Below are 16,325 nucleotides of genomic sequence, written 5' to 3'. Positions count from 1 at the left end.
TTTGCAATATTAGTTTATCTGGTGCCATGTCCTCTTCACTGAGACTCTTTTATTGTTTCGAAAAAAACAATCCATGTCCACCAACTTCTGTTACACAGCGCCGTGCTCTTACTGTGAAAAGCTCTCGGTCTCACAAGGAATAAAAATAACGATTTTATTTTTTGTTTTTAGAAACAGGAAATTAAAATAGGGCGTTTTTTTTTTATAATGTTCATATCTGAACGGAAAAAATAAAACCCGTTTTATGTATCTTATCTTATCTTATCTAAACGTGATGTGGTTGCAGTGACTGCTTTTGTCCTGCAGGGGGCAGTGATACGCCCTGTAGCTTCAAAGCTGCCGCAAATAGAGGAGGAAGAGGAAGAGGTGGGTGGTTTCCATGGAGTGTGGTGGTGGTCTCTCATTGTTTAGTTGCTGTGATTGAGGTCGGTCGGGTAACGACGGAGACACTAAAACATCGTGTCACGGTAAATATTTCACATTTTGCACCGAATCTCTTCGTTTATGTCGCAGTCGAACTGTTTGCAATTGTATGAGTTTGTGCTTTGTTGTGCTTTTTTCCCCACGCAGTTTATCATTGTTAGCTCCGTTAGCTCAGTTTTGTCCTAAAGAGGAGTTGTTAATATTTATTGTCCTACAGGTTGCAGCTTTTAAATCTGAAGTAATATCCGTGTAAATCACGGTTTTAGAGCAAACCTCGTTAATAGAGAGCGCAGTGGACCACAAGGTGCATTTGGTGGAGCATATTTTCTCGTTTTTATCGTGTAGCTTTCGTCCGCAGTGATAAAGATTACTTTTAAAGTGCAATTGAAAGTTTGCGTTGGCTGTCGCCTTGTTGGTAACGAACATTAACGAATATTAAAGCGCTTCTTAAAAACATCCTCCTTCTTTAAGGTTTTAGTTGTTAAAAACTATTTGAAGGCTGTGATGCCGATGCATTTTTTATTTTTTTGTGCCGTGCTTAAAATGAGATTCTGCTTTGATCAGTGCTATTTGTTTTTTATTAAAAGTCTGCAAATGAATAAAATGTGTTTAAGGACTTAATTAGCTGTGCATCATGAACCGACTTCCCAGTGACTTCCTAGTGATTCAACTGTTATTCTGCACGTTTTTAACATCTGTAAACATATTACAACCATAACATTAAAACCACTGACAGGAGAAGTAAATAATATTGATCATGTTGTGACAATTCAGTGTTCTTCTGGGAAACTATTTGACCTGATATTCATGTGGATAGATATGTACCACCCACCTAGACCAGACCAGATCAGACCGGACACCCCCCACCGCATAGCAGTGACACAGACACACAATAAAACTCTTTAGGAAAACTCAAAAACAAACAAAAAAACATAAAGAACAGCACAAGGTGTTGACCTGACCTCCAAATTCTCCTAGATACCAAACCGATCAAGTATCTGTGAGATGTACTGGTACAATCCTGATCCACAGAGGCCCTTCCCCCACGACCCAAAGACCCCCCCCCCCCCCCCACTCACAACATCCTGTTACCAGACACCACAGGACACCCTCAGAAGGCCCATGTCCATTCTCCGATGAGTCACAACTGTTTTATAGGCACAAGGGGAGACCATGTTACGTCTGATCTGTGCATTTTGGGGAAAAAAAAAAACACCCAATCCAGTTTGCGTCAGATGAAATACTGGCTTCTTTCAGTAAGATAGTGCACAAAAAAGTGGACGTCTGCGCAACACAACAAGAAGTTCGGTGTGTTGATTTGGCCTCTAAATTCCTCAGTCGAGCATCTGTGAGCTGTGCTGGACAAACAAGTTGGATCCACGGAGCTTGCAGTTCTTGAAGGATCTGCCGCTGACGTCTTGGTGTCAGATACCACAGCACACCCCCAGGGGTTAGTGTAGCCAGGGCTGTTTTTTTTTTTTAAGGTTGACCTACACAATATTGTACCATCAATTACAGCTGTTGTAAAATGTTTTTCAGTTGTAACTTCTGACCTTTATATTGATTGATGACTCTTAAATTCTATTTTATTTTGCCAACCTCTACCCATTTTGCTGTTCATTCAGGTCAGGGTTCTGTCAATAATTTCTCGTGTTAATTAAGTGGCATAAAATACTAGACACCCTGTCAAATATCAAACAAACAGTCCAGGAAAGTATTTCTATCCAATTAGATCAGATTATATCAGATGAAACGCTGCTGCAAGTGATGAGCTCTTAGTAAACAGGTCACCATTCATTTTCATTTGATATTCTCATACTATTATTGTTTTAAAGTGGGTAAAATGGACCCTTATATATTCTACCCTGCATGTACAGTAATTGTCTCAATAGTTTCAAAGGGCTGATATTGACGTTTTGTCTTTTACAGGTCGCCGTAGGAGCCGTTACTGCTTGGACAAATTTGAACACATTGCGTCTTCGTTACAGTCTCACAGAGCTGTAGGTCAGTTTGAAACTCTAGCTGAAGTGAGTAACACTATAACATAACACAACACGGCAAGTGAAGATTTTGTTGTCTAGTATATGTGTTGGGAGCAAATAAAATGGGCAAATCGAAGGATTTGAGTGACTTTGACAAGGGCCAGATCGTGATGGGTAGACGACTTGGTCTGAGCATCTCCAAAACCGCAGCCCTTGTGGGCTGTTCCCGGTCGGCAGTGGTCAATACCTATCAAAAGTGGATCAAGGAAGGAAAGGCGGTGAACCGGCGACAGGGTAACGGGCGGCCGAGGCTCATTGACGAGGAAATGCTGGCCAGCGTGGTCCAGTCCAACAAACAAGCGACTGTAGCCGAAATCGCGGAAAAGGTTAACGCTAGTTCTGACATAAAGGTGTCGGAACACACGGTGCATCGCAGTTTGTTGCGTATGGGGCTGGGGAGCCGCAGCGCAGTCAGGGTGACCATGGTTTGAGGAACGCGTCGACGAGCTCAAGATGTCGACTTGCCCTTCAAATTCCCCAAGTCTCAATTCAGTCAAGCATCCGTGGGATGCGCTGGACAAATAATTCCGATCCACGGAGTCCTCACCACACAACCTGCAAGACTTAAAGGATCTGCTGCTAATGTTCTGGTTCCAAATACCACAGCCCACCTCCAGAGGTAGAGGAGTCTGTGCCTCGACAGGTCAGGACGTTTTTTTGGTGCAGAAGGAGAGGGGGGGGCTACATTTATTTCCAACGTTGTCCGGAGGTTTCTGTTTTGTCGTATCTCCATTAGTTTGTCACTGCTGCAAACGTGGCTTAATACTAAACATGTGCTTTGGTTTTCGGTGTAGCCTCTTGAAACCACATGTTCCAAAGCTGTACAATTTATGGTAGTGTTCTCATCTGTGTACTAAATACTTTTGAATAAAGTTTGTGTCTGTTTGTAGAGTCACCATTACTGCATCCTATGTTTTTTTTAACCATTACAGCGTCAAGAGATGTGAACAGTGTTTCAGGTCATGGTGAATCCAAAAGACGAGCTGAAACGAGGACATCTGGACTATGTTGAGGAGCTTCCTATGTTCTGAGGAACCGATGGGAAGTTGGCATTTAAATAGGAACATCTGTGGGCGCTGTTCATCAGAAACTCACGTGACTGATGTCGTTAACGACCAGATGCTCGTTGGAGCAGTTGGAGGAAACTTGTTCTCGTCTTCTTTCCCGAGTGAACGTTACCCCGGTGACCTATTTATGAGCCCGAGGCCCCCGGTCTTAAGGTACCAACGGGGGTGAAACCTCTCGGGGACGTAAACATGAAACGACATAAACAACGTGCTGGTTTCTGACGGGCAGCACAGACAGATGTTCCTGTTTAAACCCCGACTCCCCACTAGTTATTTAGAACTGAGGAAGCTACTTGAAACTGTACAAATCCAGTTCCCCTTTTTTATCACTTGTGTTTTGTTCATGACCACAACTAGTGCTAGACAACATTGCTTCAAATCTATATATATATATATATATATATATAGCATAGTCATGCATGTGCAGGTCAGGGCAACACAGGAAGAGTCTCCATTATTTCTTACATCGAACTAGACACTTGCTGTTTTATTAGGTAATCCTCCACAATTTATTGTAGTTAACTAAAGCGTGTTCTGCATTATAGCCAATCTCCATGGAGGTTTTTGTAACTGTGGTTGTGACATACACCGTAATGACGTAACTTATGCCAGTGTGAGCCGTATATACTTGTGCACTTGTCAGTCTGGCTCACTCTGTAACTACGCCACCCAAACACTAGTCGGCGCTGTGTCGACTAGTGTTTTCTCACTCAGGTTAATTAATTTTACTTTTACACTTCCTGCTTCGCTTTCGACAACGGCGACTGCAACTTTTCCCGAAAGTTCACCAAAGATGAGCCGTACAAACCTCCTGAGTTGGAGATTGGTATACGCCAATCAGCCTGACCACAACCTAACGTTACGACCAGTGAATAACACTTGATTATCTTGTTGTCATGGAAAAACGTGGAAAGATATGAGTGACTTTGAAGGGAGCATTTGTTGCTGGATGACTTCCTCACCTCCACACAAACTGTGACAAAACTGAATTACTTTCATTGAAAAATAAGGCAGACAGTGTCTTTAAATAGTGTTTATTCTAAGCAGACTGTAAACAATACTAACACATATTTACATGGTTATTATTCGTTAATACTTACAGATTGAACCAATCGAGGGTTTTCCTGATCGGCCTATTATTATTATGACCATTAGTTGAACACAGGAGTCCATGGAAATGTAAATGAATGTAGCCTAGGAGAGGCTAGGAATCCATAAGTTCAACATAAAAACATGAAAACATAAAAACATAAAAGCCTGTCTTTGGTGGAGAGCTGTGAATACTCCCATTTCCACCAACAGATCCAAGTAAATACTGGTCCTACAAAAACAGTTTGTAGTGTCATATTAGAAAAACGTCTGAACTCAAGCATCGTTTTCAGATTTACTGAGCCATAAAATACTGAAAATTTAAATCACAAAACAAAAGTACAGCTCTTTAAAAGCGACATGCATACAGTGTAAAACTCATCTCAAGTCAGGACGCAAGCTGAGATCGGCACCTTGCAAAAAAAACAAAGAACTTTCATTCTCACACACAGTAATCTTTCTTTTTTTGTAAAAAAATAGCAACTCTGACAAAAAAAAAAAAATTACAAAAATATATAGAAATTAAACTTTGTATCTCAACATTTCATGTCAGATTTTCATAGACTGTGTTGTCAGAGTCCAGCTCCAAACATTTCAGAGGAGAAAATAAGATGTAATCAAGTATTTCAAGAGTGGATCTGACTTAATACCACGATGTATTTGTTAGGAGATTGGAGGAGTTTCTTTAAATGATGTGTGTTCATAAATGTTGCTGATTTTCTGACAATGCAATTGTAAGCAATAAATACAGGGCTGTGTGTTGCAGTTATTAATAACATTATTATTTACTGTTTGTAAAAATGTAGAGAGTATTTACAGACCTCATGTACTGTACAGACGCACGTAGAGATAATTAAATTTGATCCCTGATCTCCACTCAGACTAATCTTTCACAAAAACCAAGCCTCTGCAACAGCCCCACTCCACAGCTGCACACATTTTTGATTTCAGACTCCGATTCCACGCCAGAGTTAAGTTTCGTCCACGCTTCCGTTTTGTGCAGTGTAAGCGACGCTGTCGTTTAGGGTGTCGCCGTTACTGAAAACCGTTCTGTCCGTGGCCAACACCCGGCTGGCTTTGGCCGCGCTCTGTTCCGACGAGGTGCCCTCGAAGAGCTTCGCCATGAAGCCGAAGCCGTTCTTCCTCATGTAGGATTTCCCGGCGAAGGTGTAGAGCACGGGGTTGGCGCAGCTGCTGATGAAGGCCAGAGCTGAGGTCACGGCACGGCTTGACTGGGTGATTGTGTCCAATCTGTAGGTAAAGACAAGAACCAATTTAGGACTGGTAAAAAAAAAAAAGAAAAAAGAAAAGTTTCACCTACATATCAAGATCTGAGACCGACTGATGATGCGTCCCTGGGTAGAAGCTGAAGATAAGCACAACACAACTACACAACTAACAGGAGACAAAGAATAGTGATATACACTGATCAGCCACAACATTATGACCACTCCATGACAGGAGACGTAGGTAACATTGTCCGTTTTGTGACAATACAATGTTCTGCTGGGAAACTTCTGGAATTAATTGTGGATGTTGCTTAGACATGTAGCACCCACCCCATAGCAATGATACTCCCTGATGGCAAAAGGACGCAGCCTGACACAAGACGCACACAAACAAAACGGTTTAGCAACGACTCAATGAAACTGCACAAGGTGTTAACCTGGCCTCCAAATCCACTAGACCTGATCAAGTGTCTGTGGGATGATCCACAGCGGCCCCTCCCCTCAAAGCCCCCCCACCCAACTACCAACATCCTGTTACCAGACACCACACTGAAGGTCCATGTCCATTCTCTGATGAGTCACAACTGTTTTGGAGGCACAAAGCGGAACTACACAATATGAGGAAGGTGGTTATAATCTTATGCCAGATCGGCGTAGACATGCAACACAACTAAAGAGATAACAAATGCCCACATCACCGCAAAGAGAAAAGGCGTACAGAGCGTACAGATATGGAAATGACAACAAATAGACTCACAACTCTCACAAATAGATGATTAAGAACTTAGAACGACAATCAACAAAACAAAGTGACACAAAATGAGTGGGACATTACTGAAGAAACACGAGTAACAAAAATTACACATAGGGACGCAACGTTTGGGAGACACAAGACGACTTACATAAAATGACTACACTAAAAAAAAAATGTTTGTAAAAACAGCCACGAAATGATCATCAATCACTTATAACTTTGCTCAGTTTTAGCATCGAGGTTCATGTAGGAGACGAGGGGCTTTTCAGAGAGACAGTATAAAATAGCTTCACTACTGACAAATAAACAAACTGAAGCTTCAGCATAAACATGAGTCACTTTAAGATCTCATCAGTCCACAAGCAACCTCTCACAATTTGTCCGTCATCTGTTGAGGAACTGCATTCACACGAAGGCAAGTTGCATCATCGTGACGACGGAGGAAAGAATGTTTTGTTACTCACATTTCTCTTTGTTTTGAACCCTCCTCGTACCACTCAGCCGCCACCTTGGACAGATCAAAAACACATTCAGTACTGATTCCAAGGGTTAGATTGAAACTGAAGTTATTACTCATTATTACTACGAGCCCTCACACACCTGCACCATGTTGATGACGTGGTACGGCAGCCAGAACAGGCCGAACATCACCACGATGGCCAGGATGAGCTTCTCGCTGCGGACCGCCCGTCTGAACTTGGTCTGTCTCAGGCGTCTCAGGATGAGGACGTAGCTGGTTATGATGACCGCGTAGGGGAGAATGAATCCCGACACCGTCTCGAACGCGTACTGAAACCTCACCTGTGAAAAAGTGTATATTAATTAGTTCCTCTAAAACTAGAAATGACTAGTCGGATGTGTTCAGCTCTTTGATCAAGCAAGGTCTAGATGAAAGTGAGATACAAGCACTGTCGCTTTTTCTTTTGAATGCTTTTAAGAAGAAGCTGAATTTGGCCATGAATCGTCCACATTTCAAATGTAACATGCTGCTTTCCTCAGACACACGATAATCACTTGAGAGTTGAAAGTTTTAGCAGAAAAACTATTAAAAAGAAATGTTTATTAGTGGTCTTTCTGGTGATGAATATGAATCTTTTGCTCAGAAAATAACCTCGACCCAAGTGTTTGCAACATAGGTCTTCAACGGGGACGTACTGCAGGGTTGATTAGACATTTTTTATACATATTTTTTATTTTCAAATACACACTGAATCCAACATTTTAGCTCAGCCCTTCACTCATTCACCAGGCCACATATTACACATACTGAATGCAAAGTGACGATAATAACGTATATTTATAAACTGCACTAGGCCGAGTTTAATATAGGACACATATAGTAGGTAGGAAGTCCCTACTTGATCTCTCAGTTTGGGTTTAAAATAATAATTGATATTTAAAATAATGTGGCCAAAAGCGGTTAGGCTGTGACACTCACATATCGAGGCAGCGTGTGATTGGGCGCGCACACCATCCTGACTTTGCCGTGCTCGTCTAGGTCGTCTCTCACATCTCGAAACACCAGCGAGGGGATGGCGAACACCATCACCATCGCCCACATGCAGAGGACCACCCTCCTCACGATCTTCTCGGTGAACAGTTGGGGCAGTTTCCGTGGGAACAGCACGGCCACCAGCCTGTGCACGCTCATCAGCGTGATGAGGAAGATGGAGGCGTACATGTTGGCGTTGCACAGGTAGAACAGGCCCTTGCACATGACGTCGCCGAAGACCCACGTCTGCTTGGCCAGGTAGATGATGAAGAAGATGGTGAGGGCCATGAGGAATCCATCGGCGAAGGCCAGGTTGAGGATGAGGAGGGTGGTGACCGAGCGTCGCCGGACGCGCACCAGGATGCTCCAGACGATGAAGAAGTTGCCCGGGACGCCCAGGAGGAAGACCAGGCTGAGGATGAGGGCGCCCAAGCTCGTGGCGGTGTCATTGCTCACAACGCTGTCGTCCTCAGGGTCTGAGGCGTTGATGGGTTTCATTTTGATCCTGAAGACAAGAGACGAAGTTATTAACTAGTACTGCAAACAATGCTACTTTTATTAAGCCCAACATGTTCAGTTTCGAGATGGTTCTGTTATTTAGGCTGTACCATCCTCTTACTGTAAGTGAGCTGGACCAAGTGATTTTAACATTTGTCAGTACGATGCTTTCATAATGGCTTCACATGGAAAACCTGTTTTGTTGACGTCATACAGTCAAAAATAAATGCAGTTTAGCTTCGCACACACTCACAGTACAAAGTGAGGAGCTATTGTTGTTCTTTTACTGGAAATTTAAAATGATTTGAACTCTTTAAATTATGTTTTTTTTTGTGGTTTCAAGTGATGCAAAGTATATTCACAGTGTCGTCCAAAGAGTTGTCGGACTTTACAGCCAAATATTAAGGGAATGGCACCGCTGAATCTCATTTTAGCTTAGCTTAGCTTAAGTTGGTTGAGCGATATCATTCTTCTTCTGAACATGGGGGCAACGAGAAGATTGATGTCACTGTGAAGTTTGCTGAGTGCAGGAGTTAGAGTCGGGACGCTTGTAGCTTATTAGCAATATATGTAAGTTGTGTGCTGAATGGGGAATTTTGAAATTAAGTAATTAATTAATTACCACAACATATGTAAATAATCTACCCTGTTAGATAAAAAGCGGTAACATATTGAGCAATTTGCATTGATTTCAACATTACATCAGTCAAGCATAGGTGCTAAATGCAATATTTATGGATTCTTATTAGATTAACCTAGTTTAAAGAACAAAAAACAGCCTCTAAGGTTTTATATACACCTTATAAGTTAATTATATGTGGCTTTCTGAGGAGTTGGCTCAACTTAAAGACTAACATAAAATTAGCTATAGACCCCTTCACGGTTTGTAAACAATGGGATGTGTTTTGAGGGGCGTGGCTTAACTGGAGGCAAAAGATCTCAAACACTATAGCTTGTAAATGGCCGTTAGCATATTTTAAGAGACTGTTTTGGCAAGAATGGACGAGGAAAACACGTATTTTAGAGAATACACTCACTGCCTGAGAGCGTAAGCGTTATTTTTTTTAAAAAGTTGACTCTATATACAGTAAGACGACATTTTTTTCATGGTTGAAGGTAACGGTGTTCACCTCAAGCTTCCCTCCGTTTTGCCTCCAGCTAACATCGTGACATCACAGTGATGTACGACATGAAGGGGTCTATAGTCACTGTGTGAAAAACAACACACAAAAGAACACCTCTAAAGTTTATTTACTAACATGTTAGATCTAAACTCTTTAACCCGTATACAGCTAAAATGTGTAAGCAGCTTTCTGTAGCTTGTTGAAGAGTTGAAGTGTTGACTTAAGCAAACAACATGTCGGTGTGTATTATATCGTGTATAATATTGTGAGCTAGCAGCTAAGATTCCATGTTTCCTGTATGCCGTCCAAAATAAGTTTGGAAAGTTCCAGCACAGAAAGAGAAGTTGCACAAATGCAGCGAACAGATAAATATACTGATATTAGTCACAAAAACTGCTTGGTCCTTTATCACAGGTGGTTTGGCTCCGATTATATTTTCTAAGTTTACAAAAAGCCATTGTTCTTATTCAATCTGCAGATAAATATTTGAGTCCTTTTCGCGTGAGTTGCACCGACCACATTCTCTGCATATTACTATATTTTTCCAGTAATGGAACGGAATATCTACTACTTTGTTGCATAATTATGTGTTAACATGCCATCTTTGCCCTGGAATTTTAAATATGACGTTGTGTAATCATGAGGTGTCATCCTCAAGATTTGTCAATGTTCGAAAAAAAAGGTTGAAGAAATATGCCGCTGACCACACAACAAGCTGGCTGCTGATCATTAATTCAGAAGAAGAACCTATTCACGCATTTACCGGCCAGGATATTCTTTAGTAAGTGCCGGAGAATGATCACACAATTTCTTGTTGCGTCACTCCTCTGAAATTTTCCATTTGATTGGCGTCAGAAAAGGCCAGTTTAGGCAAATAAATCTCCTCCGAACTTGGTTTGATGATGTCTTTTTCAGACCATCACAAAAACTATTACTCAGAGTATTTGCTCTGTTAAACTCATTGTTATCTTTTTCATGACATTGTGCGACTCTAAAAAAAGAAGATTTCCTCTTGAGGTAAATTGTGTAACTTGAGCGAGAATGTGTGAAAAGAGTAAAAACAAACTGGTAGAAAACACCGTCATCGATTGTTAGGTCTCTGAGCGCTCGTCATCCATAGCTGAGGGACACAACAGCTGAAGATAAAATATTTGTTTCGGAAATGGTACACAAACGCTCGCGGGAGGACGCCTGCAACCGTGACGCAGCCTCTAAAATATTTATATCATCGTGTAGTCCAAAAGTGAGGGGCAGCGTGCTAAAACATGCCGCACATTAGCAGCGCAGCCTCAAAGAAGAACAAGGTTTCAACATGATCCTTCACCCACGTTTCTCTTCCCGGAAACTTTCACGCTGTCTTTTTCACATGGAAACTGGAGTTCAGAGGTCCAGCGACCAGTCGACCTTCCAGTTTATTCTGCCTTGTATTAAAAGACGTTGCATGTTGTGACCAGAATTAAACTCCAGTGGTAAAAACAAGGAGAAAGTTAAGTCAAACATCATGTCCTTATTTTCCCGATCAGCTCCTTAATTTCCTTGCGTTGGCCCCCGATATATACCCGGCTGTTTATTTTCCCCTGGCGGCTTTATTCGAGAGCGAGAGGGTAAACAAGATAAATCCGATCCAGATTTACGATGCAACGAGAAAAGACCAAGTGAAACACAAAGTCTGAGCCACACATTCATCCACACCGTGAGGTGAAAGCAGAAACCACCTTTAAACTGCGCAAACCTCACAGATGGAATCAGCTCGTCAGAGTCGAGAAGGAAATATGTGCTGATTAAAATCTAATCATGCAATCGATGATGTGACTTGTAATGAAGGAAAAAATAAAAATAAGTCAGACAAATTAACAAAATAACTGGTAAGATATAGGAAAGACAAATCGACTAACGCTGTGAAGGGAATTAAATGTTTGATTTTTGATGAATTTGTTCTCATTATAAACTCAACCTGACGGTAAATTAATAAACTGGGGCACACACACATTAATGATACAGATGTTTGAGTCCAGAAGCGCTGGAGTAATTTCAAGAGACTCAAGTTTGTAAAGAACCCGCTTCACCAAGACAAGTGAATTTATTTACTTTAACGCACAAACAGACAGAACGAGGAAACAAAGAGAGGTTTGCCCAAATCCAAAACAAGATTGTGAGAGTTCACTTTAGGGTGACTGACCTTCCTGTGAGGTGATGCCTTCCAGTGAGTCCCGTCAGGTTTCGAATGTTAACGCTGTCCAGCTCTGACGGCGTGTGACTTGTGTTTGCTCACGGTTAACTGAATCACGTCTCGTCTGGCAGGCTATAACGTGCTGGGAGGGAGGCAGGGAGGAAGGGAGGGAGGGGGGTGTGTCCTTCCTTAAAACTCTCTCACTTTCTTTCATTTCACTCTCAACTCTATCTATCTATCTATCTATGAGGCATAACATTATGACCACCTTAAAATCTACCATCAATTTACAGTCTTAACTTCTGTCCCCAAAAAGTTTCAACCCTGTTCACACCTGTAATCTTTAATTTATAATTTAATCCTGTGAATAGTTTATCATTTACTGTGCATTGTTTATTTGTCTTATCTTTTTTAAAATTTTTATTTATTCATTTATTTTTTATAACTGCTGGAAATACTGTTTCCCTGAGGGAAAGCACCTGTCGGCGGCTTCACTGTTGTGGCTGATCTGTGCACGATGGTTCTGTGGAAAATTATCTCATGGACTCACGCTTTAACGCGAACTGCACTTTATAATTTTTATAGGCGAACGTGCATTCTTCTTTAGAAAAACATGTCCCGGCGCCGCCGCAAATCAAATGCACGTATCCTGAGGCGCATTCACTGTGAGTCAACTGTTGCTTAATGAAAACGCCGGGGTGGAGTTGATGGTTGCACAAGCGCCTCACTGATGGAGGCCGGGCACGTAAAACCCTCACTAGTTCATACAAGTCCCTGTATCAACAGGAATGTCCTGCTGTTTTCCAAGAAGAAGCGGAGTGAAGACGACTCCAGAAGATCAAAACCGAGGCTTAATACCTGAGTGTATGTGCTCTTGTATCCTCTCTTGCAGCATGGATGCATGGATTAGCTGGGCATGCATGCCCTTGTTTGGTGACGTCATCGCAGTTTCACAATAACGTTGGAGATGGGCCGATAACTTTATCAGATTATTACTTTTTTAGCCCCTGGATGCATGAATTGAAGACACTAAAAGTCGAGTAGGTTCTCTCAAGACATATTAGCAACGGCATAAGTTGACAATCATTTTGAAACTCCACAAAAAAAAATATTTTTACACGTTTAAGATTTGTCCACGGTTGTTGTTTGCAGATCAGATAAGTTTCTTTCAGAGCTCTAGATTGTGCCAGTCGAAGCGGATGTCACGTTATCAGCAGCCTCAGGTTATATCAGCCACTCCACTTTCAATTCAAGTCAGGGAAACGCACAGACACAGAGGCCTTGATGAACTTGCGCTGAGAAAGAAATATATTGGTTTGGCGGGACTGGTGATTCTCGTGGGTTGGCATCAAGACACAAGCGCATGAGTCAAGGCTTCATCCTCCAAAAAAAAAAAACGTGAGTGTAACATGTAAAGAATTCAAAAGCCAGAGTTTAGAGCTCAGTGAATCTAAACACAGGAAGTTAACGTCTGGAGAACGAGTTACTGAGAGTTCAGAATGTAAAGTGGAGCGGCGTCCCGAGGGAAGTGAAAGACGCTGCTGAAGCTGTGCTGATGAACACTAGAGCGCGAGCTGCACCTGCTGCAGAGAGGAAAAACAAGCAGGCAGAAGAACGAAGGCCGGTTCACAAGTGGGCACCACGCAGGTGTGACTCAACACGAAGAGAGGAAATGTGGTAACAGATGCACTTTATTCACACAGCTGCTTCAGAACAGTGTGAATTCACGTATGTACGAGCTGTATCTTATGCCCTCTTATGTATCTTATCTGTTTATGCTTATATTTCAAGTTTAGTTTATATATTTATTTTTCTCAGTTATAATCTATACCCATTACATATTTTTTTTTACCTTGTGTGCTGTATGTAATTATTAGTTTTTACTGTATTACTTTTTTTACTACCAGCTACAAAAATACATTTGCACTGTATATAACTGCATGTGACTAATAAAACCTTAATAAAATCTTATCTTATCTGTAATTAATTCTGTTCTCTGTGGAGGGCAGTAATACACCCATTAACATCAAAGCTACCTAAATAAAGAAGAAGAAGAAGAAGAAGATGATGATGATGATGATGATGATGATGATGATGAAGAAGAAGAAGAAGAAGAAGAAGAAGAAGAAGAAGAAGAAGGCGGCCAGCAGAGGGCAACAAGTGGCATCTTGACACTTCTTCAAGGAAAAACGATAACTTACCCTTTGGTTACAAAATTTGTGCTAAGATTACTTTTGTCATATGTGAGACATGCTTTTATTCTGAAATACAGTGTTTTAATTAATTAAACCCTATAGCATTTTGAAACATTTGCTTTTAATTTCCAATAGTAGTAAGGTTCTGACGTGTTCTGTTGTTTCCTAGAAACATGAATCATCTCAGTGCCTCGTTTCCTCGTCAGTAATAAAACCTTCTCTGCTGATCTTTACTCTCAGACTGGTCTGTTTGGTCTTTCACCACATGAGGGCAACGTGTTCACAGGAATCAGTTTTTCTTCTTCTTCTTCTACTTCTTCTTCCTCTATGAACTACAGACTCATCAGCTCCTCCTGTGCGTTGCACCAATCATCCATCACATTGCTCAGCCTTTACAACGTGTCTTTCAGCTGTTTCAGCTGCGGTTTCACTAAAGACTTTCCATTTCTAGATTTGTCCCACGTTTGAACGGCTGTAAATGTGAATATATCAGGATGCATTGTAACTTAACCTGTCTCTCTGTCTATGTAGCACTGAGACAGACTGGAGACCTGTCCAGGGTGGACCCGGCCTCTCGCCCTAATTAGTTTCACCTGTTATCCTGTGTGTATATATGCTTTATATCTCTCACTGTGTTAGTTTGTCAGTTCAGTTACTCTGGATGTATCTGTATCTTTTGTGCTGTTTATTCACTGAAGTACTACATTTCTCTTGTCTCTTCTGCATTGCACCTTTTTTTTTGTTGGACTGATGTTACTGCAGCACCGTTTCTTCTCTGTTAAGGATCTTTTAAAGTACTGTGGGACGTGCGTCGGTTCAAGCCTTTTATACTTGTGCACTCGTCAGTTTGGCTCACTACATCTTTATTGATCCAATCGAAAACTGCGGAGACGGAGAAGCAGCCGGAAATACTAATATATTACTAATATTTCTCCTAAATTCATGGAAATGATTTACCAAAGACTGTAGCCTAATGTTTAGTGGTGTTCCCAGTGTCGCCCCCTGGCTGTGAGCGCTGCATGCACATGCTGTGTATCATCCATTCAGCACCCAACAAAGTGATTTGCTTCTATTCGAATGTGTGCAGCTTTAAATAAAAACATTTATATACGTAGAGGGTATGAACGTGGAGTCACAGCGAGCAGACGTCTCCATGGTTACGGCCACTGAGTGGTAAAAAGCGACAGCTGAACATGGAGATTAGCAGCATCAGTTTGAATAACAGGCTTTAATAGCGTCTAAACTGTAAAATTCATTTTAAAAAAAAAGGTGAAGAGCTGTAACTATTTCAGTTCCAACAATAAATGACGGTAAAACAATAAATGGAGTATTTACGATCGCTTCTCGTCATCGTTTTAACGTACTGTCAGATGCTACAGTATTGTATGGCTAACGTTACTTCTCAGTAAAGCTCTTAGCATTAGCATCTTTTATTTAGCTACATTTATCATGAAATGACCTAAAACTAACTGAAACTGAAGCTAATCCACTTTTCCAAATCCATACTAGTTCATATGGATCATTGTGGAGTTCAATTGTCCTTAATTTGATCTGATAATTGACATTTTCCTGGTCTCGCTGTATTTACTGATACATTTAACCATGTTTTTGTCACTCGGGGGGCGTGGCCTCTGGCAGCAGTGACGTCAATGCAAACCCTCTATACATTTTTATACATTTTTAATTTAAAAAAGTCGTCATAAGACTGACGCCTTTAAAACTATGATCGAATGCATCGTGAAAATTCACATTTAAGATTAGCTAACATCTGATGATGTAGACTATCAAATTCATTAATTAATGAATCCTTCCTGCAGTTCACCATTGGCCTTAATGACTAGGGAGGAGGTTGGGGTGGTTGGATGGGTAGACAAAACACTGAACTTGCACATCAAATCCTTCAAATCCTTACCTCCATGTTTATGGTGATGATCTCATACATTTCCCTCCATCTAGAGAAGTTATTTTGTGCCTAAACATATCACCATCCGTCATAGTTTTAGCTACAAGTCTTTTAATTCGCTCATGGCTGAACTGGGAATGAGGAAATTCCCTCAAAAGGTCATAAAAGTCAGAAAAAGATGTATTTTTTTCCCTTGTTACGGATTATTTGACTGGTTATCAGATACAAAGTCATTACTTCTGGCTGTCAGACACACATTTCCGTTGTGGGAAATGTGCTGCAAGAGTTTGATGATCCATAACTTTTGTTTTAAAGAGGTGAGAGTTACGCCACATGCTC

At 41.3% G+C, this 16,325-nt stretch overlaps 1 protein-coding gene and 1 long non-coding RNA gene across 2 annotated transcripts; one reads left to right on the top strand and one right to left on the bottom strand.

Moving 5' to 3' along the window:
• The first annotated feature begins 354 nt into the window (after positions 1-354).
• Positions 355-3,360, top strand: LOC125010720. Its single transcript, XR_007113095.1, has 2 exons — positions 355-467; positions 2,353-3,360. It is a non-coding gene; the product is annotated as an uncharacterized LOC125010720 (long non-coding RNA).
• Positions 3,361-4,550: 1,190 nt separating this feature from the next.
• Positions 4,551-12,031, bottom strand: ltb4r2b (leukotriene B4 receptor 2b). The gene is made up of 5 exons (XM_047588549.1): positions 11,898-12,031; positions 8,043-8,601; positions 7,205-7,405; positions 7,069-7,112; positions 4,551-5,872 (listed from the first exon to the last, which is right to left on the bottom strand). Exons 2-5 carry the CDS (start codon positions 8,592-8,594, stop codon positions 5,593-5,595), a joined length of 1,077 nt encoding a protein of 358 aa, XP_047444505.1. The 5' UTR covers positions 8,595-8,601; positions 11,898-12,031; the 3' UTR covers positions 4,551-5,592.
• Positions 12,032-16,325: the final 4,294 nt, after the last annotated feature.

The sequence above is a fragment of the Mugil cephalus genome, chromosome 7 (genome assembly GCF_022458985.1).
Source record: "Mugil cephalus isolate CIBA_MC_2020 chromosome 7, CIBA_Mcephalus_1.1, whole genome shotgun sequence".
Classification (NCBI taxonomy): domain Eukaryota; kingdom Metazoa; phylum Chordata; class Actinopteri; order Mugiliformes; family Mugilidae; genus Mugil; species Mugil cephalus.
The sequence above is the reverse complement of the archived record's forward strand: the minus strand, read 5'-3'. Positions and strand labels throughout refer to the sequence as shown.